The 20832-nt window shown below is 38.4% G+C and overlaps 1 protein-coding gene across 1 annotated transcript in view; it reads left to right on the top strand.

The window, feature by feature from the left end:
* Positions 1–8110: 8110 nt before the first annotated feature.
* Positions 8111–20832, top strand: part of POU6F2 (POU class 6 homeobox 2) — a 451657-nt gene continuing 438935 nt past the window's right edge. The window contains exon 1 of the mRNA XM_060157347.1: positions 8111–8215. Within this exon, the coding sequence (XP_060013330.1) occupies positions 8111–8215 (105 nt within the window). The remainder of the gene's footprint in view (positions 8216–20832) is intronic.

Raw genomic sequence — 20832 nt, forward strand, 5'->3', positions numbered from 1 at the left:
GTTGTTTTCATATCTTGGTTATTATAAATTATGCTACAGTGAACATGAGGATACAGGTATTTCTTCAATATCCTGTTTTCGTTTCCTTCAGATATATTCCCAGGAGTAAAAGTGCTGGATCATACAGTAGTTCTATTTTTAATTTTTAAGGAACCTCCATACTGTTCTCCATAGTGGCTGCACCAGTTTACAATCCCACCAACAGTGTAGGACGGTTCCCTTTTGTCCACATCCTCTCCAGCATCTGTTATCTCTTGTCTTTTAACGATATGATAGTCGGTCCTGACGTGACATCTCATTGTGGTTTTGATTTGCATTTCCTTTAAGATTAGCGATGTTGAGCACCTTTTCATGTACCTGTTAGCCATTCGTATATCTTCTTTAGAAAAATGTCTGTTCATTTCCTTTGCCCATTTTAAATTGGATTATTTGTTTTTTTGCTATCGAGTTACAGTATTTTAATAACTATTATAAATGCAAAGATTCTCAAAAGACAACCTATGGAATGGGAAAATATTTGCAAATGATAGATCTAGTAAGGGGTTAATATCCAAAATATATAAAGAACTCTGACAAAAAACAAATAAATATATAAAGTGCTTAGGACAGTACATGGTATATAGTAAATACTCTATTATGTCTGCCATTCTCAAACTTTTTAATCTTAGGACCTCTTGACACTATTATAAAATTGTTTAGTACCCCCCAAAGCTTCTGGGTTATATTTATCAATATTTACTATATTAGAAATTAAAACCAAGAAATTTTCTAATAAAATATTTATTTACTTGGTTGCGCTGGGTCTTAGTTGTGGCACGCAGCCTTTTCAGTTGTGGCAGGCGAACTCCCAGCTGTGGAATTCATGTGGGGTCTAGTTCCCTAGCCAGGGATGGAACCCAGGCTCCCTGCATTGGGAGCGTGGAGTCTTTACCACTGTGCCACCATGGAAGTCCCTAAAACCGAGAAACTTTTAAAAAGGTTTATTTATGAAGTCATTTAAAATAACTACATGGTAACATCATTTTTAAATGAAAAATAACTACATTTTCCCACATGCAATTTGTGAGAAGAGCGGCATTGTTTTACATTTTTGCAATTCTTGGTTGTGTCTGGCTTAGTAGAAGATATTGATACTTGGAACCATACCTGCTTCTGCCTTCAATCTGCTATAAATCACACATCAGGAAGCCTTGGGAAAATTTCGTTGTACTCTCCTCAGAAAATGAGAGTGAAAAAGGCAAATCTCATTTTATTATTATTTGAAAAAGTTTTGACCTCATGGGCCCCCTAAAAGGGTCTCAGGGACCCTCAAGAGTCCTCATACTGAATTACACCTTGAGGACCACCCCATGTTTTCTATTATTATTCTTATGGCTGTTGAGGATGATGATGATGATGGGGAAAACCAGGATAGGCATGGATTTTCCAGAGTTAGAGCTGTGTGTCAAGTTCTCAATGCAACTGGTTCTATGCAGACACTCATTTAAAGGTGCTTGTCTTTGAAAGAGTGGAACCAGGTTTGGGTCAAAGTGCTGTGAACCTACTGATATTTGGAATAAATGGACAGTGGTATTTGGCTTTTTCAGGCATGTAGAGCTATAGCCATGAAATAAAGAGGGAAGAGTCCCCCTAGTGCACTGCTGCTGTAAGGAAACAGAGTGTGTGTTTGTACCACCATGGGAAATTTTCATGCGAAGTTATGTGTTAGCAGTGGGCTCAGACACCAAAACTGCAGGTAATACGATGAAACCCAGGAGCATTTTAATGCCTTTTTTCAAGGATGTTCAGGCAGAAGAAATATATTCTGGAAGACCAAAGTGCATAGCTGTAACCAAAGCATTTCATGAAAGGGGAAAATGGAAATTAAGGGACATTTGCTCCCTCAGCTGGATTTTTCTGTTTTTATTGAGGATGGTCACCTGGTAAAAAAAGATGACTATGTTGAAGATCTGATAATACATTAGTATATTCACAGGCTATCCTTGCCCAGAGTCAACAGGGTGTTGAACTTCTCAGCTATTCATTTCAAAGGCAAAATCTTGTCATTGCCTCTCAGGGGAAAAATAATGCTCCCAAACTACGTTGTAAAAGAAAAGTAAATCACGGGTCCTCACAACCAATGGTGTCTGGCTCAGCATTGCCAAACCGCTCTGGATGCTGTAGCCCCTGGGTCTCGTTGTGTAGCAGTTTCTCTCCACTCCCCTGTTCTCTTTTTTTAAAAATAATCATTCTGCTTTTGGTACTTTTCCTGTCCTCAATTTCCGCAGAAATATGAAAATAACAACAACAAAAGATCCCAGGGTACAGAGTAGTTATACTACTCAAGGACCCGTGGAAGTAAAATCCATCTAATGTTGGGAATGTTTAGGGAAAATGATCACGGTTGAAAAGACCATTCTAGAGAAATGATCTACAAAACTTTAAAGTGGAGGCAAATGTGATATTGAGGAGGGGGTGCAAATAGAGATGGCAGTGGATTTCATTTGGCTTATGGTGCCAAATGAAATTCCAGGAAAACTTGCCCTTGAAAAAGAAGGTAGGAAATGAACCAAAGGGGAGTGAACTACAGACTGTAGAAAGGGAAGTCCACGGGAAGTCTTGACTGTGTATTTCTACTCCCCCTGGGCTGTCTCTCGTCCACCTGTTATCCTGGTTCCTACATCAGCCTTGAAAATCATGCAGCAGCTACATGGTGAGCTATACTCTAGAGGATGCTCTGCCGTGATTCATAGTCTAGGAAGAAGGCTGAAGTCATGTGGCCATGTAAGAAGAACAGGGGTTGGGAGATCTGGGGGAAAAAAATAAACAAACTGGTGGAGGAATGGTGAGATTAGTCTTTTAGAGACCAGGAAACAAAGGAATAAAAAGTAGCAGAGAAATGATAAAACCGTAGCAAATGAAGAAACAATTAGCTAGAGATAGAACAAGTGTTAACAGAGAGAAAAGGCAGGTAGTACAGAACTGAAGTAAACGTGCATGTTGTGATGGCGTCAGCCGAAATAGACTAAGTAGAAGTGGCTTCTTCTTAGTGACTTTTTGTTTGTTTGTTTGTTTTCTTTGCGGTACGCGGGCCTCTCACTGTTGTGGCCTCTCCCGTTGCGGAGCACAGGCTCCGGACACGCAGGCTCAGCGGCCATGGCTCACAGGCCCAGCCGCTCCGCGGCATGAGGGATCCTCCCGGACCGGGGTACGAACCCGTGTCCCAGTGAATCGGCAGGCGGACTCTCAACCACTGCGCCACCAGGGAAGCTGGTGACTTTTTGAATGTTTTCTTCTCACGGTTCTTGTGCTTTAGAGGCACTCAGCTATGTTATCTCTTCTCACTTTAAGCACTGCAGAGGATTTATTGAAAAACAGAGATGACCAATACCTCTACTTTATCTTGATTCCCTGTGCAGTATTTCTCTCTCAGTATCCTTAGGGTTTTAGTCATTAGGAAATTAAGGACATCTTGGGAAATAGAGCCAATATTTTATATTAACTATAAATGGAGTATAACCTTTGAAAATTGTGAATCACTCTGTTGTACATCTGGAACTTATATAATATTGTACAGCACCTATACTTCACTAAAAAAAAGAAGAAATTAAGGACATCTCTATCTCATTTCCTGAGAAGTTGGGGACTGGGTCTGATCTGTGGTGACCTGTTGCTGTCTTATATACCAGATGGTCAGCTGTTGGGAAATGGGCATGTCTAGCTGATCTGTGATGGAAGGAGGGGGTCTTAAAGGATTGGAAAAAAGCATCAGTTTCTGGAAATTGGGTGGGGAGAGGGGAAAGCACAAGAGGTGATGGTAATGGTGACTATTTCACATAAGGAATCTTCTTTCCTAAATTCTTTTGTGAACGTGGGAGTAAGAGTTAGTTGAAATATTTCCTGCCCTTCTCCATTTGTTTTCCATTGCTTTAATCTTAAAAGTGCCTGCCACTCACACTGACAGAGGACCAGATGGTTTTTCTCATGCTCTTCCCTTTGCCCTGAACAGAAAATACCCTCTGTTTGTATCACAAAATTCTTCCACCATCTTCACGGTGGTGAAGGATTCATCTTTCCTGGCTTCCTATTGTCTCTCCATATGGGAAAATAACTAACATATGCTGCATACCTACAGAGTATAACTAAATAAGCTCTCAGAAGACATTATCTCCTTACCTCCTCACAGTACCCTTGAGGAGTTACAAGAGGAGAAACTCATGACACAGAGAAGTGGCCACTTTCTGAAGACCGCACCCAGTCAGAGGTAAGGGCTGGAGGAGATCCTGACCCAAGCCTGTATGTTGTGGTACCTAAAAATGTAATCATCTTCCACCACATAGAATCAAACAATCCCCACAGATAAATTTTTTATGCATTTAGTTTATTTTTTAAAAGCAATCTGTGCTGTATTTAAGTCATTTACATGTGTCTATGTTTCCTACTAAATTATGAATCTTTGAATGTCAAGAAGCAGATCTTATTCAAGTCTCTGTATTACCCAGAGTAACCTACCGGGAGAGATTACTACTGATGCTAAATAGGGGCTGTTAATTGAATAACTCAAAACTACCTTTGTGTTTTTATCTTTACATTCTTCCTGCCATTGCCAAGCTAGACCTGAACTTCAGTCCTTCCGTTTTATTTGGGCAGGGTCTAGGGTCTCAACCAAATTTTACACCAAATATGCCTTAATTCATGTCATCTGGAGACTTATTGTGGGGAATCCTAAGAACAGTTCTGGTCATCAATTTTACCTTGGTTTCCTGGTAGGACAATTTTAATCTACCGGACAACCCAGAACCACCACCTCATTCCAAATCAGTCTAATGCAGGGGTCAAGAACCCGATTTCCCCTCAGATGAACCTTCCCTGCTGCTACCTGGCCATGGGCGAGTTGCTTCATCCCTGAGATCCCTAGATTTTTCATCAGAAAAAGGGGGATAATCATTCTCACCCTGAGGATTGTAGTGAAAATAAATCGCAAACTACAATTATGATCCATACTGCCCTTCTCCAAGCTGGTTTTCCTCCTGATTCCCTAGTTCAGAAAATGGCATCACCCACTGTATGTTTCGTGCAATCCAGAAAGTCACCTGCCGTTCCTTCAAGTTCCACTACCCATCAGTCACTAAGTTCTGTGAATTTTACCTCTCAACTTGAAATCATCCAGTTCTGTGCAATACCATCACCACCCCCCTGTAACTAATTGGTCTCCCCAAATCCACTTTTACTACCTCCGCCCCAGCCCTAACTTTCCACGCTATAGCCAGAGACATCTTTCAAAATTTAAGTGTGAGACACTGCTAAAATATTCTCAGTGGCTTCACCATGCTCCTGGCTCAGGTAAAGAATCTTTGATACAACGGAAGAGACCCTATGTGCTCTGGTTTTCACCTCCAGCCTCTCTTTCCCTTCAAGTCTGTGCTCCACACAAGGCAGAAAGCTTTCCTAAGCTTTTCCAGTAAGCCACCCTCCTCCCCGCCTTTTGCACATTTCTTCCGCAGAGAATGTTTACTCCATCATGCCCTTGTCCTTTTCTTCCCTAACATGCTTCCAATTTTAGTTTATTTCATGTTAATTGCTTAATTCCCCTTTGCTCAACCTACACACCCAAGACCAGGTCAATGCCTTTGATATAGGTTTTGCTTTCCTCCACCGCTCTCAGAATAATTAAAAATTTCACATTTCTGTGATTATTTGACAAGTATCTGTCCAAACACTAGAATGTAAAAACCCTCGAGGAACTATGTTTTGCCGAAACTCAAGCACTTAACACAGCACCTGGCACATAGTACAGGCTCCATAAATATTTATTGAATGAGTCTGTACTGTACAAATGGTAGCCTTTATTCTGAATGTCACCCAACTCAATGGTTTCATAGGAAAAGCTCCGTCTTTGGATTCCGAGCAGGTGTGAATCATGTCCCTGTTAATCTTGAAAAGTTATATATTTTTTGTAGGTCATCGTAAAATGGGAATGACTGTCCCCGCCTCACTGAGTTGTTAAGAGGCTTTCGTGAGGTAACATAATATCAAGCGCCTCAGGGCTCCCCTAGCGTCTATAGTAATTACGGTAATTAACACAGGCCAGAAGGTCATGTAAATAACCCTAGTGTAAGCAAACAATTGTCCCTACGTCAAGCCGGACCACCTGGAGCTTCAAATGGGGGGTCTTTGGCTTCATCTTGCAGCCTGCCCCCTACCCCCCAAAACTGTCCAGGAAGCTTCGATCCCAGGGGGAGGTTGTGCCTGCAGGGAGGTGGCAGTGAGAGGATCCCCGCGCTTCGCTGCAGAGGTGAGGTCGACAGCCCAGCCCCTCCTCCGCAACTTTCCCGGTCCCGCCGCGCTCCCTGTCTGCCTGTCTGTGTGTCTGTGTCTCCCTGTCCCAGGAAGGCGACGCCAGGAGCGCCCACGCCCCACCTGCCCTCTGCGAGCCCTCAGGCTTTGGGCAACTTTGGCAGAGCCCTCCCGGGTCCCATGGCGACCCCGGCCCAGATTTCCGGCCTGGGGAGGCGGGGGGCTGTCCCCGCCTCCTCTTCCCCGGCCAGAGGTGGCGACCGACGCGCCAGCAGCGTCCGAAATGGGGTGGCTGCAGAAACACCCGTGTGTGTCCGTGTCTCCAGGGGCAGGGACGGGGTGTCAGTGCTATCTGTTCATTTTAATCATGTCTAGGAGGACCTTTCCCGTCGTCAGTTCTCAGGAGGGCTACACAGTTGGTGCAGTTTCTTTTTTTGTTTGGGGATGCAGATTTAAGGGTGTGTGCGTGTGTGTGTGTGTGTGTGTGTGTGTGTGTGTGTCTATGTAAATCTTTATATTGTGGGGCAACTCTTAATGAGAAGTCGATGAGATTTCAATCCTTAGTTCTCTCCTCCTAAAGCTTTCTTTAAACATGTTGGAAATTGTTTTTCTTTTTTTCTCTTTTCTTACTTGAAGTTCCTTCTACTTAATTTTCAAGGGATGATACAATACAACGTTATACATAAGAACATATATCCTGTATTAAACATTTCTCATCACTCCTCTACCTCTCAAGCTTAATGTTAGTTTTGAAACTTGAAAAAAAAATCCCCATTTTAATATCACAAAGCATTCCTGTGAATTCTTTTTGGAAAAGTTAGAGTACACCAACTGATGAACTTAAGTTTGAAAAGTGGACAAATGCAAACGTTAGTAACTCCACAAAGCCACCAAGTTAATGGATACTATTTATGGTTTTGGATTTTCAAAGAGCAACTTTGCAGTATCTGTCAGGTTGTTTTGAAAATCAGGTTCTGATGTTAATCCTGAAAGGGTTAAATAACTTATACGTGATATTCATGTCACTCTTACAATAGCTGACTCATAATACATCAACAATCTATCCTAGGGTGTGTGGGATCAAATAGCTTAAATTAAATGAAAAAAACTTGAAATATTTGTCATCACGTTGCATCAGTTTAGACGAGCTGCAAATAAATCATATCCGAACCTTTTAAACGATAAAAACTTTACTGACTACTATTTACATACTTTGAATATTTTACATTTGTGTGGTCAACGCAGTTTACACAAATGATTGTGTATATCCGTTTCCAGTTAACAAATAGCAAGGTATCTGTGTTATTCAATGGTGAACATTTCATGCTTTTCCATAAAGGTGACATTATATAAACTGAAGAGATTACTGCATATTATCAAAAGGTCATTTAGAGAATCTGAAGATAAAATCATTAGGGACAGGTTAAGAGAAATAAGATAATGAATTATCATGGAAAAAAAATTATATGGTGGCATAGAAATCAAAGTCTCAATTAGTACATGAAATAGTTAATTTTATTTTTGTTTTAAACAGGTTTCCAGGGCATTAAAAAAAAAATCCTCTGAGGTTTGTTAAACCTTTAGTGGGAGATTACAGCCAATGTTTTTGTCTTTGGTGAATAGCTGTTTGTCTCACTTTATTTACTTGGTATTGGATATTTGTCAATGTCATTTCATGTCTACAGAAAATTCTTACCCTCTGTGGAGGTAGTGAATGTGTGTGTGCATGTCTGCCGGAGGTCACATGACAGTTTCATCCTATTCTGTGGAGCAGCTTGACTTTTTTCCCCCCTTGCTTTTGGTGATGGTTGTGAGTGCAGAAGTTGATTGACAGATGCGTGCCAGAAACCCCCATTCTCCTTTTCAAAGACAACATATGATGGATTGCGATCTCTCAGCCCAGCAGGACACGGGGACCATGCGAGCTGTAATTGGTCAGGTATGGAGTCAGCCATTTCTCAACTCCCCTTTTTTCCACAAGGGCCTCACCATATGATTCACATAATTCATATTTACAGTACCATCCTTCTATCTGTATCTTCAGCTACCTGCCAGCGTAGCGCTGAAAGTGTGAAAGGGAAGAGGCACCCATTAAAATCTAGCTAGGAAAGCTCAGCTTCAAACTTCAATGCGATGCTTACAAGCCCAAACTAATACAACCACAAAAAAGAAACCCCAAAGAACAAATTTATTTACCATTTGGCCTGAATGTTTAGAAATATACGTTTTTTAGAATTTATTTTCTGTTGAGATTGTGATCTCTGGAAGAAAGTGTGAGAAGAGAATAAAGTATTATGTTTTCTAGGTAGTTAACAATTTTCTGTTCAGTGTTTTGATTTTGGCTATGTTCTGTCTCTCTCGCTCTGTCTCCCTTGCTCTATGGAAAATATAAATATAGAAATACACGTGCCTTTACTCCCAACCCAGATAATGTGTGATCGAGCCTGGTTAGATGTATGTAGTAGTGGTCTTGGCCGCTGCGGACAGGCAGGCTGCAAATTAAACACTGCCACAGTCTGAAAGGTCCAGGTGGTCTGCCCGCGCCTCCTAATGCAATCCACACAACAGCTTTAATAAACAGCTCTATTTAGTGCCTCCACCGTGTATCTAGGGAGGTGAACTGGTCTGGGGCTGCTGTGATGAAATGCCAGAAGAATATCTCTCAGAGGCCTCACAAGCTGATTTTTAGAGCTTTCCCGTTCTGTTCTGTCGTCTTTGTCTTCCAAATGGGTCAGTGAGTCTTGCTTTTTCTGTTTCTGTGCTTTCTGTGAAATCAGTAGTTTCAGTTTGTGTTTAAATGTTTGCGGCGTGAGCTAAATCAGAAGAGGAAAGGGTCATTGTATTTTCATTTGCCTTCCAATAACTGAAGGGATGAGAGGAATGAGCGTGCCCTGCTGCAAAGGAAGGGTGATTTTTCTGCCTGTGATGGGGGTGGGGTGAGGAAAAAGGGAATATATGTGGTTGCTTTCTGGTTTGCTTTTTTTTTTGTAATGTATTTTTGACCAAAATTTTTCTCAGTTATCTCTGCTTACTTAGGAACTGTTAACTCATAAATCAGAATATGCTTACGAATATTGATGAACTCCTAAAAGTTTTTTTTTTCCTTTTTTTTCCCCACACTTTCCAATCAAGACAGGCTGGCAAGGTGATGACCTAAAATTTGTTTGCTGTATGTTAATAGCTGTATGGATGGAAATATACCATCAACAAAATTATAGCAAAGCACTTTAGGGGTCTGAAAGTACATGGTTTATTAATACCAGCGTGCTTCATAATGTATTTTTAGATGGAAAATGTCAGATATATAATACAGTGTTTCCACAGGCTCATACTGTTTTAAAAGCTGTAGATAGCTGCTTCTACAGAACAATATTTTTTAAAACTTTCAAGTTGGTTTTTGTGTTACAGACATATATAAGGTGAAGTCTCTGGGCATATATTTGTCAGGAAAAAAATATGTAAAGACTGATTTTATATACTGTTAGTACCCATTTCAATATAAGTATTCACTGATGAGCAAGCATGTGAAATATAGCTAAAATAATTGTGCCATGTAGAATGAAATACATACCTGTGAAAATAGATAACCTCTTCATGTAGAAATAAAACTTGAGCTGTGATAACTGTCTTGTCCTGCTAAATAAAACTTTTCTTAGTTGGCAAGCATGTTCTCTCTTCTGTAGACCACAGTACAGCCTTAATACTGTGCAAAATTACTGTGTTTCGGTACCAAATAAGAAAAAGGATTTCCTTTCATATGTATTTCCTTTAGCTGGGAAAAGAAGCTTGGTTAAAAAAAACAGAAGAGATATTTCTAATTTGTTATTCAGTATTGTTTATTGGAAATAATTGCTCATGTATATACTTTTAAAAGGTTCAAGTAGATACTAAAAAAAAAAAAAAGAATTGGCATACATTTTATAAATACCAGACTTAAACTTCTAATTTGTCAGGATTTCATATTGGGTGCTATTATTACATCGCTCTGTATTTTATGTGTACGTTAAGTGATTTTTAAAGGCTTTTAAGTGTGACCAGGAACTATATATGTTAATTAACTCGTTATGGATGCTTACTATACTTACTAAATAGTTGCATCAAAGTAGCCAGTTTTTTTTTCTGAAGATTTCATTTCTCATAAATTATTTGTTAAAAAAAACCCAGATACTTATGTCGAGCTTGTAAATTATAAAAGCAGTTGTTCTGAAGGTTGTAAAATTTTCTGTACTAAAAATGTACAAAAACTATTTTGTACATTTTTAGTTCAGAAACTGAAACACTAATACTCCAAAGCAAAGAAAAGAGCATCCTGTCCCATATACATACCATTAGAGTCAGAAAATCTAATAGAACCCATATTTATAGATATAAAAAGAAAGATGACATCCAGATTTGAAATAATTTCCTTTTAACTGTTACAGCACAGCTAGGAATATTGGCTCAAACCACTACTTCTAACAATAAGGACAAGAAAGTGAAAATAATTTTCCTTGCTTTTCAGTCACTCATAACCAGAAAGGTGGTTTATTTTTCAGCTTTTGATTTCAATATCATCTTTTCCCTACTCAGCATGTGTGAATCAGTCTCAGTTGATGATACAAATGTTTGTGTGTCTTCCTTCTCAAAATACATACTGGAATGATAATTATTTTTGTCCTTTTATTTTTTCTGGTCTGAGTTCCGTTCCTACATGGCTGTAAGTTGGAGGAGCAAATCACTAGTTTTCAGTGATATTTTCCATTCAGAATACTGAAAGATTCCTGTGAAATAGGGTCTTCAGGTTTTTTTCATTCATCTCTGGGATTGCATATCTAGATGCTTCCACTGGAGGGGAAGAGGGGACTTCTCTGCATTGCTGGTCATGCATGATCCAGCTCAGGAGAGTGCAGTGGCTTCATGGAAGAGAGAGAAGGGATGTTGTTGTACCTGCCTTTCCCCCAGGGCCTTCCCTTCCCCAAGTAAGCAATTAAACAGTCTAGTACTTAAGAACAAACTCCCAGCTTGGTATCTCAAGATAAAGAAACTTGGTTCATTCATATAGTTTCTGGGAAATCAAACCAGATTTTTGATAGTCATCTGTAGCAAGCTTCCTAACCCTTGGAACCATAGGAGGGATTTTACCTTCAGATGATTTTCATATCAATTCAAATTAAATAGTTAAGCAGGTTCTGACCAGTGGGTCTGAATATCATTTTTAAAATGAAGACACATTTCCACCTCTCATGGTCATTCAGTGTTCACTGCATCTTTTTTGCAGACCTGAGCTGGTGGCCTGTGAGTGACAGCTTAGTTTATCGGTATTACAGACCTCTTGGTTTTTGTTTTTGATTTTTTTTCTCATCTCATGCAGACGGGTCATCGTGTCCAATCCTCCTTCTGGCACTGCTGTCCCAGAGGACCCTAGGCTAGCCTGCCATCTTTATGTGCAGGCCTGAGGGTCCGGGCTTGGCTGCGTGTTTCTATACACTGACTTCTGGAAATATGATAGGACAGAGGATATTAAATTAGTTGTTAATAAAAACAACAGATGAGGCAAATTAGATAAAAATATGTATCAGGCACATCTAAGAGTTTGCTGGGAATGGGAGAGACAGCTGGATAAAACGGCTGTAGTGTGCACTCCCAGTGGACATGGCTGAAGTACTCAGAGAAGAGGGAAGAAACCGTATTTAACAGCATGGGAGGTGCAATCGAAAGCTGTTGCAATTTTCCTTACCAGTAAAATGGGTCTTTTTTTTTTTTTTCAAGGTATATTTGGACAATTTAAAGTGTTTGAAAGTGGCACCTTAGAAAGTGAAGGCAGTTGTCTGAGACCATGCTCAGTGAGTGTGCTAAGACCTCAGAAGGGGAGTGAGTGTGGGTAACGGGGTGCATTTCGCTTAACAGTACCTCAGTGCATGTTTTTTCATGTGAAGGTTCTAGAACACACAAATACTTCATTGTTCTAGCATCAAAACAATTTTATATGTCGGTTTGTTTATACCCTCCCTTGTTCCAAAAAGTAATTTAATGATGCTTTAAGAACAGTGTGCTTACCTAGAACATAGTCAAGCTGATGTGTGAAATGGAGGTGGCCTAGGGAGAGTGGACCCTGACAGTGTGTAAATTATACACTTGCAGATTGTTCTCAGTCCATGGAGACTGCTTTTCATGCCCCTTCTATAAAAATTAAACTTTGAGGCTAACCTAACCTTGTTTTATGCGTGCCAAGCATAACTCTCATATACTTTAAAGAGTCATTTTTTGTAGGTGTGAATGCCCACCTTTTTTTGAAATTGACCTATTTGCTTCAACAAATTTATATATTTTGGGGATGTGTCATTATTATTGTTTGGATTTAATTGAGAATACTTTTTTCAAGGTATTATTATAGGTAAATGGTCTACTAGAAAAATACAAATTAATTAAGGATTATTCTTTGTGCTGCTAGTATGCCTTTTGTAAGTGCGGAACTCACCAAAATTGAATTTGTACTGTGTATTTCTAACTGACCTTAAACACTTCACTCATTATTCTACTTATACTTGGAGGAAAGTTGATGTTAGCTTTTTATATTCTATCAGATGAACTCAGTTTTTATTACCTTTAAAATAGGTTTAAATTGAAGTTTACTATGTTACTTGAGCAGGTGTTTAAATTGTAAAGCCAATTTTGTCCCTTGAAGTAAAATCTGTCAATACAGTAATAATACTATACAATAATATTAATAATAATACTGAACAACCAGCACATGAAATCTGGTTTTGAAACTAAATTTTCTTTTCTATTTCTAAGGCCAATTAATGAAGCTCTATATACTATTCAAGTATTATTTCAATGCTTAAGAATTTAAAGCTTTTGGTTTCATATATATAGAATACGGAGAGAGGTTGCTGAAACATTTCAAATATGAATGCTTATGAAAGAAGGTTTGAATGTATATGTTTCCTATATGTAAAATCTATAGTACTTGTTCTGTAGGTCATTGAAAGAAGGTATTCCTTCCTTGACCATTTCTTTGCTATGTCAACTGCATTTAATCATACAGTTTAAAGCATCTTTCTCTTTTCAACTTTATTGTTGACCAAAATTACAATTTAACTAACATGTTCACAAATATTGAAAAACTCCACTTTTCAATCTCATTATGATATCATATAAGCTGATCCTTTTTTTTCTAATGCTTGATTGAGTAGAAAATAAAGTTGTGAAATAAAATGCAAATATAAAAGGATCAGACCTGAAGAAACAATGTGCAAGGAGGTAAATATTGACCTGAATTTGAATACTAAAAGAAAATCCAAATTACAAATCTTTTAAATAATTTTGTATTTTATAGCCAAACTTTTACTTGAGAGATAATAGCCGCTCTAAATATAATTTCAAGCCTGCCTTTATATTCTTTTTCCCCTTCCTTCCTTCTTTTTGCTTTTTTGGTAGGTGAAATGTGTGTCCAATAAAGTAAATTACTGAGTGAAGCCTTGTTCTGGGATCACATGTCAGTTGCTCTGTTGAATCATAATGTCTTGAGCTGATCCAAAGTTGTAATCAAAATTTATAGAAGGGGTTGTGAGAGATTGTCATTACATTTCAGTAAGGTTCATTTTTCTTTCTAGCTATTATTTTCTTGTTCTTCCTAGTTATACGATGTGAACCAATTTTGGTGAAAATTTATTAATTATTATTTGATAAATTCTTTCCTGGTTTGCCGTATGCTTGTATTGTTTTCTTTAGCCCAACTGTAAATGACCATATTATTGTTATTTCAGGGCTACCACTTCTCCTAAATATAAAACCTTTGTATGTAAGTAGTAGCAAGATAATTGAAAACATCTCTGGTTGTTTACATTAAAGGCAACTCTGTAGATTTTAAGAACACTTTATTTTTCAAGGGGCTGGTTTCAGAAAATAGCTTTTTGTTTTATCACTAGCTTTAAAACTCCCGTGATATGAAGGACTCTTTTTTCCAAAGAGAGAGATTAGCTGTTGATACTTGGTACTGATTCTAGGTGAACTGTCACCCTATTCCCTTAGCAGCGTTTTTCTAACCAGAGAACAAGAAATAAAAATTGAGGATCAACAGAATATTCTAAATTTCACCTATGTTCAGCCCACCCCCTCCCCCAGGGGGGTGGATTATTCCAGTGGGAAGAGATACTCCTACAATTTCCAGCTCCCACCTCCTAAGGTCAAAGATGCAAATCAACGTGTTGACACCTTGAATGAAAAGAACATAGTTACTCAAACTCATTGCTCTGGTATTTTGCTCTCTTCCTTCAGTGTCATTTTTCCATCAGCCTTTCTTCTCTTTTCTGCTGTAATCCAGAGTCAGTCAGATGAGTCATAAGTGAAAAGTGAATCCTCGTGGGCTGCCCAGGCAGCAAAGGGCACTGGAAAGAGAGACAAGACCTGGAGCAAAACAAAGCAAAACGCTAGTGGAAAATTCACCAACACAGTTGCTTCTGTAGGTAGTGTTTTCAGTAAGGTATTCTGTAAGCATCTTTCATCTCGTCTAGCAATAGTAGAGCACACAAATAGGCAGTGAAACAATAGGACAGGACAAATAAACATTTAAAACAAAGCCAAAAGGAAAAAAAATTAGCTTCACAATGCTGGAACACGAATTTTAAAATTAAGAAACACTTTTTTTCTGGAGCTTTTTACAAGAGTGTAACCAGTGCTTGGGTGTTGTGAAATAGCAACCTTATTAATAATACACATGTTTCTGGTGGTTATTAGGATGCTGACTCTGCATATTTTATGACTTTGATTTCTTATGATTAATTGGAAACTATTTTAAGAAGTGAACATCGATCTCTAACACCTAAAAACTTAAAGAAACACGTATACTTAAAAAAATACTAAATACCTGTTACATGGTGTTTTTATTTTTATTTATTTAATAAATAAATCATTTATTTATTTATTTTTGGCAGCATTGGGTCTTCTTTGCTGTGCCTGGGTTTCTCTAGTTGCAATGAGCAGGGGCTGTTCTTAGTTGCAGTGTGCGGGCTTCTCATTGCGGTGGCATCTCTTGTTGTGGAGCACAGGCTCTAGGCACGCGGGCTTCAGTAGTTGTGGCACTCAGACTCAATAGTTGTGGCTTGCGGGCTCTAGAGCACAGACTCAGTAGTTGTGGCGCACAGGCTTAGTTGCTCCGTGGCTTGTGGGATCTTCCCTGATCAGGGTTTGAACCCGTGTCCCTTGCATTGGCAGGTGGATTCTTAACCACTCTGCCACCAGGGAAGCCCTACGTAGTGTTTTTAGCTTTGATCGGATGAACTCCGGTAAACTCTTCTTTGAAACAACAAAGTACTTTTTTAAAGTGCAGAATTTATACAGAGATTTTTTTTTTTAATGAAAGAAACAATGAGCAGAGAGGTAAATATTGACCTGAATTTGAATACTAAAAGAAAATCCAAATTACAAATCTTTTAAATAATTTTGTATTTATAGCCAAACTTTTACTTGAGAGATAATGTTGTTGAGAGTGAGAGGCAAATATTGTTTATTTTGAGAGTGAGAGGCAAAGATTGCACCAGCACAGAAGCATGGGTACCAGAAACCCTAATGGATATTGAGGATATATGAAAAGAAAGGTAGATATTTCTTAGATCTTCAGTGGTATTCATCCAAAACTGAAGGGCAGCATGGGTAAGAATGGAGCCAGGCACACAGTATCAGGCTATGGCAGGCCAAATTTGCTTCAGACAGAGCTAGTTAATTCTGTAAGCCTTAAATGATACTCAAAAACAAGGCTCTTTCAACCTTTTGGAGAAAAGGTTGAGAGTTGGGACAAATGTAAAATTCTGCTTAATGTGCACAAATAAAGCCAAGAACATCAGGCTCATTGCACTTCGAGTCAGCCCTGATGATTCATCATGATGGTCAGGGCAAACCGTGGTCTCTGGGTTGAAACAATCTTATCCTTTTTTTAAAAAAAAAAACAGAATGTTCCAGCTTGGATCTTATATCCTTAGGGTTCCTATATTGAATTCCGAATCGGGAAACTTAATCTTGCAGCCAGATTTGACAAGATGTTGGCTGAGTGGTAGGCAGAAGTGATGATGGTGGGATGAAAGGCCCCAGGTCAGAATTTGGGAAAATAAGAGATTTTGAGGAAATTTGGCTGTGATATAAGAACCCCCAGTTTGAAAATTTCTCACTACTCATATTAGCAGATGGTGTTTACGGGTCTGAAAAATAGATCACTGCTGTATTCATTTTCTCTGCTTCAAATCTTTCTTTAACGGGAGTTTTTACACATTCTTAGGTGTATTTCTTAGTGTATTTCTAATGTTGCTAATATAAAAGGTGTTTGTAGTAATAGTCAAAAGGTTTCTGGGAGCAATGAATAACATTATGGCTCAAATCTAAGACAGTCATACTTTGTTCCTGGCAAAATGTTAATACTTAATTTAGGAACTAAAGTTGTTTCTTTTTGGAAGACTTCATCCATTTGTAAACAAACCTATGTCTAGAATTCCAGAGACTAAGGAATTTAAAGTAAAAAGGAAAATGAGGCAATCTAATTAGTGAAAACACATACGCACATCCCTTAGCCATTTTAGGGATACTTGATGATTTAACCTCTAATAACCTAAAAATACTTTAACTCTCTGTTTTCAATTTTAATACATGAAAAATTATGGTTGGTGTTTAGTTAAAATACTCCTCCGCTCAACTAAGTTGTTCAAGACGATGGAAAAATACTTTGCAACTTCTAGAAATCAAGATCATGGTAGAAATTTGAATACATAGTTGATCAGTATACTGCAAAAAGATGATTATTGTAGTTATTTCCTTCCCAAAACAGGGGGTTTGGTGGTGTACTTCTATTTTATAGCTGCTTTCGACAAGTGCTGAAACATGTCAACTGGGATTGTTTTCTCTCCTTCTACCATGATTCATCATATAGAAATTAAACAGCTAGTTCAGGCAGAGAGTGAAGCATCCGAGTAAAACCTGCAGAACATGAATATAATTCTTTTTTTTGGACCAGAGAAAGGTTTATTGTAGGGCCAAGCAAGGAGAGCAGGAGGCTGTTGCTCAAAACACCTGAGCTCCATGAATACAATTTTTATATGCTTATGATAGAGGCCAGTTACAGAATGGAATCCAACAAGTCTTTTAAAATGTTTTATTCGACAAATTATAAAAGTCATGCGTGCTTATGACAAACAATTTCAACAACACAGGAAAGTATAAAGTGAAAGATAAAGTACCCCATCATTTTACTCCTCACAAATAATCATCATCAATAATTTCTTATGTATCCTTCCAGAAATTTTCTCTTCATGTGTAAGCATAGAAAATCTTTATACAACCCAAGTAGATTCATACTGTACAAAGAGTTTTGCAAACTAGTTTCAGATTTTAAAAACGTATATTTAACATGTCATATTACTACCAGTAGATCTGTACCCTTCTCTATAGTATTCCCTTTTATGGATACATTAATTTATTTAACTAGTTTTCTCTTTAATTTAAAAAATTTTTTAAATTGAAATATAGTTGATTTACAATGTTGTGTTAGTTTCAGGTGTACATGATTCAGTTTTATATATATACATATATATATGTATATATATATATATATATATTTTTTTTTTTGCGGTACGCGGGCCTCTCACTGCTGTGGCCTCTCCTGCCGCGGAGCACAGGCTCCGGACGCGCAGGCCCAGCGGCCATGGCTCACGGGCCCAGCCGCTCCGTGGCATGTGGGATCTTCCCGGACCGGGGCACGAACCCGCGTCCCCTGCATCGGCAGGCGAACCCTCAACCACTGCGCCACCAGGGAAGCCCTGTATATATATTTTTTATTTACATTCTCTTCCATTATAGGTTATTGCAAGATACTGAGTATAGTTTCCTGGGCTATACAGTAGGTCCTTGTTGGTTATCTATTTTAGGTACAGTAGTGTGTATATTTTAATTCCAAACTCCTAATTTTAACCAGTTCTCTTTTTTAAAAAAATTGAGCTATAATTGGCATTTAACATTATATTACTTTCAGGTATAGAACATAGGGATTCAAAATTTGTATATATTGTGAAATGATCACAATAGCTAACCAGTTACCTCTTGGTGAGCATCTAGATTTTCAAATATAATTTCGTCTCTGCAATGAGACTAACAGCACAGATGTTTCATTTCTCTTAGCATAAAAAAATTCCAGAATCTTCGAATGGGGTTTTGCCTTACCAAAAGAACTCTAAGTAGTAACTCCTAAAAGAAGGTGAGGTGTAATATTAAAAGTGAAGGATAGCTTATGCCACAAGAATAGATATTTATCACTTATATATTAAAAACTCAAACCGGGCTTCCCTGGTGGCACAGTGCTTGAGAATCTGCCTGCCAATGCAGGGGATACGGGTTCGAGCCCTGGTCTGGGAAGATCCCACATGCCGCGGAGCAACTGGGCCCGTGAGCCACAACTACTGAGCCTGCGCGTCTGGAGCCTGTGCTCCGCAACAAGAGAGGTGGTGACAGTGAGAGGCCCGTGCACCACGATGAAGAGTGGCCCCCGCTTGCCACAGCTAGAGGAAGCCCTCGCACAGAAATGAAGACCCAACACAACCAAAAATAAATAAATAAATTTATTTTAAAAAAACCAAAAATCTCAAACCAATTCAAATAACAATAAATATCACAATATTGTATTTAGTGACGAAGTAAGAATAAGAGATAATAACATAAAGTGACTGTTCTCATTCAGATATACTGTGACTTTAAAACCTCTGTGTTTGTTCCAAGCTGAACAAAATGCATAACTTCTTTTCTTTCATGGGCCTCGATGCTATTTATTAAGATAATTGACAGAGATATATGCTTCCACTGCATTATTCAGTTAGTATACCTAGATTAGTGAAAAGGAGACCAAAGGAGATTCATGGTAATTAATGTCAGTTAAATTCCTGTTTTCTGTATTCCATATTGTCAGACCAATCCTTCAACCATGATTCGTAGGTTAAATAATGCAGTCAGGATAAGGGCTGAATCAAAACTAATCAGACACAGTGTTGAAATCAACTAATTTAGGGTTTTGGTAAAGTAGACAAAATATATGCTACTTAAATATTTAAGAGAATGTGAAAAGCTATGTTTTACATTTCTTTTAGGATATGGCTCTTATTCATCTTAACCACATCATTTCACATGCAGTATACTAAAAAGAGAAGTGGGAAATAACGAAATAGTGTTTGTATAAGAGATGGAAGTGTGGGTTGACTGTGATATCTTCCACTGCACAGATTCCCTGAACTGATTCTAGGAAACTCCCGATTGGGTGGGTGTATGCTTCCTCCTTTTCTGTTCTTCCCTACAGATGCTGGGACAAGTAACCTGGATAGGAAATGATTGTGCTTCATTTATAGCCTTAAAAGTAGCTGACTGCCTCACGTGAAGCTCAAAGGAGGCTTTCAAGAACAAATTGCAGAGCAGCTCTCTGATATTAATACTTTCATTTGAAACCCACAACTCTGAGAAGTAGATCCAAGTCATCATTCCCATTTTATGGAAGTGAAAACTGCTTAGAGAGGTTATAGGTCTTATTTATAACCATATTGCTAGTAAGCAGAAGTGAGGTTTGAACCCAGATATTCTTTCTAGGGTTCACTGTTTTCCCTCTACACCAGTTCTTAACTTTGGCTGTCTTTTAGAATCACTTGAGGCAACCGTGAAAAAATTTACTGATATGCAGGACCAGTCCCCAGAAATTCTGATTCACTTTCCCTGGGTAGGATCTGAGTATTAGTTTTTTTTTTTAAAAAAAAGCATTACGGGTAATTCTAATGCAGTCCATCACAGTGCCTCTTAAATTGAATGAATGTTATTTTAAATGAAATGAGATAATGAAGATGAAACAGTGTTGACCCACTCTGCCCCCGACACATACACACACACAATCATAAAAACACAGAAGAATGGAGGGAATTTAGTGTGATATTTATTTCGTGTGTGTGTGTGTGTGTGTGTGTGTGTGTGTATGTGTTTCAGTGGGAAGCTTGTAAGCTTTGTTGAATAGCCAAAAAAATGTTTGATAACGTTTTTTTTTAATTTTTGAATTTTATTTAATATATTTTTTTATACAGCAGGTTCTTATTGGTCATTGATTTTATACACATCAGTGTATACATGTCAATCCCAATTGCCCAATTCATCCTACCACTGTCCCCACCCCACCATGGCTTTCTCCCCTTGGTGTCCATACCTTTGTTCTCTGATAACATTTTTCATCCAGAAAAGAACTAGATATTTAGTCATTTGAAAAATAACATCACTAGTAACAGCCTACCAATTAGTGAGTACTTACTAGGTGCCAGGAACTTTACAAGCGTGGTTGAATCCTCACAGCAACTCTGTGAGGTAGTTACTGCTATTGTTTCCATCTCACTCATTAGGTGACACAGGAGGTGGCAAAGTTTGCATGGAGAGTAAGTGGCAAGGCTGGAATTTGCCCTAAGGATGTTGGAAGCCAGGGTGTGAATCCTTAAACATACACAAAATCACAGAATTGAACCATGGCCCTAAATATTACCTGTGGAAAGTATGATTCTTACTATCATCTCTTGATGA

This window comes from Lagenorhynchus albirostris, chromosome 8, assembly GCF_949774975.1.
Source record: "Lagenorhynchus albirostris chromosome 8, mLagAlb1.1, whole genome shotgun sequence".
Lineage (NCBI taxonomy): Eukaryota > Metazoa > Chordata > Mammalia > Artiodactyla > Delphinidae > Lagenorhynchus > Lagenorhynchus albirostris.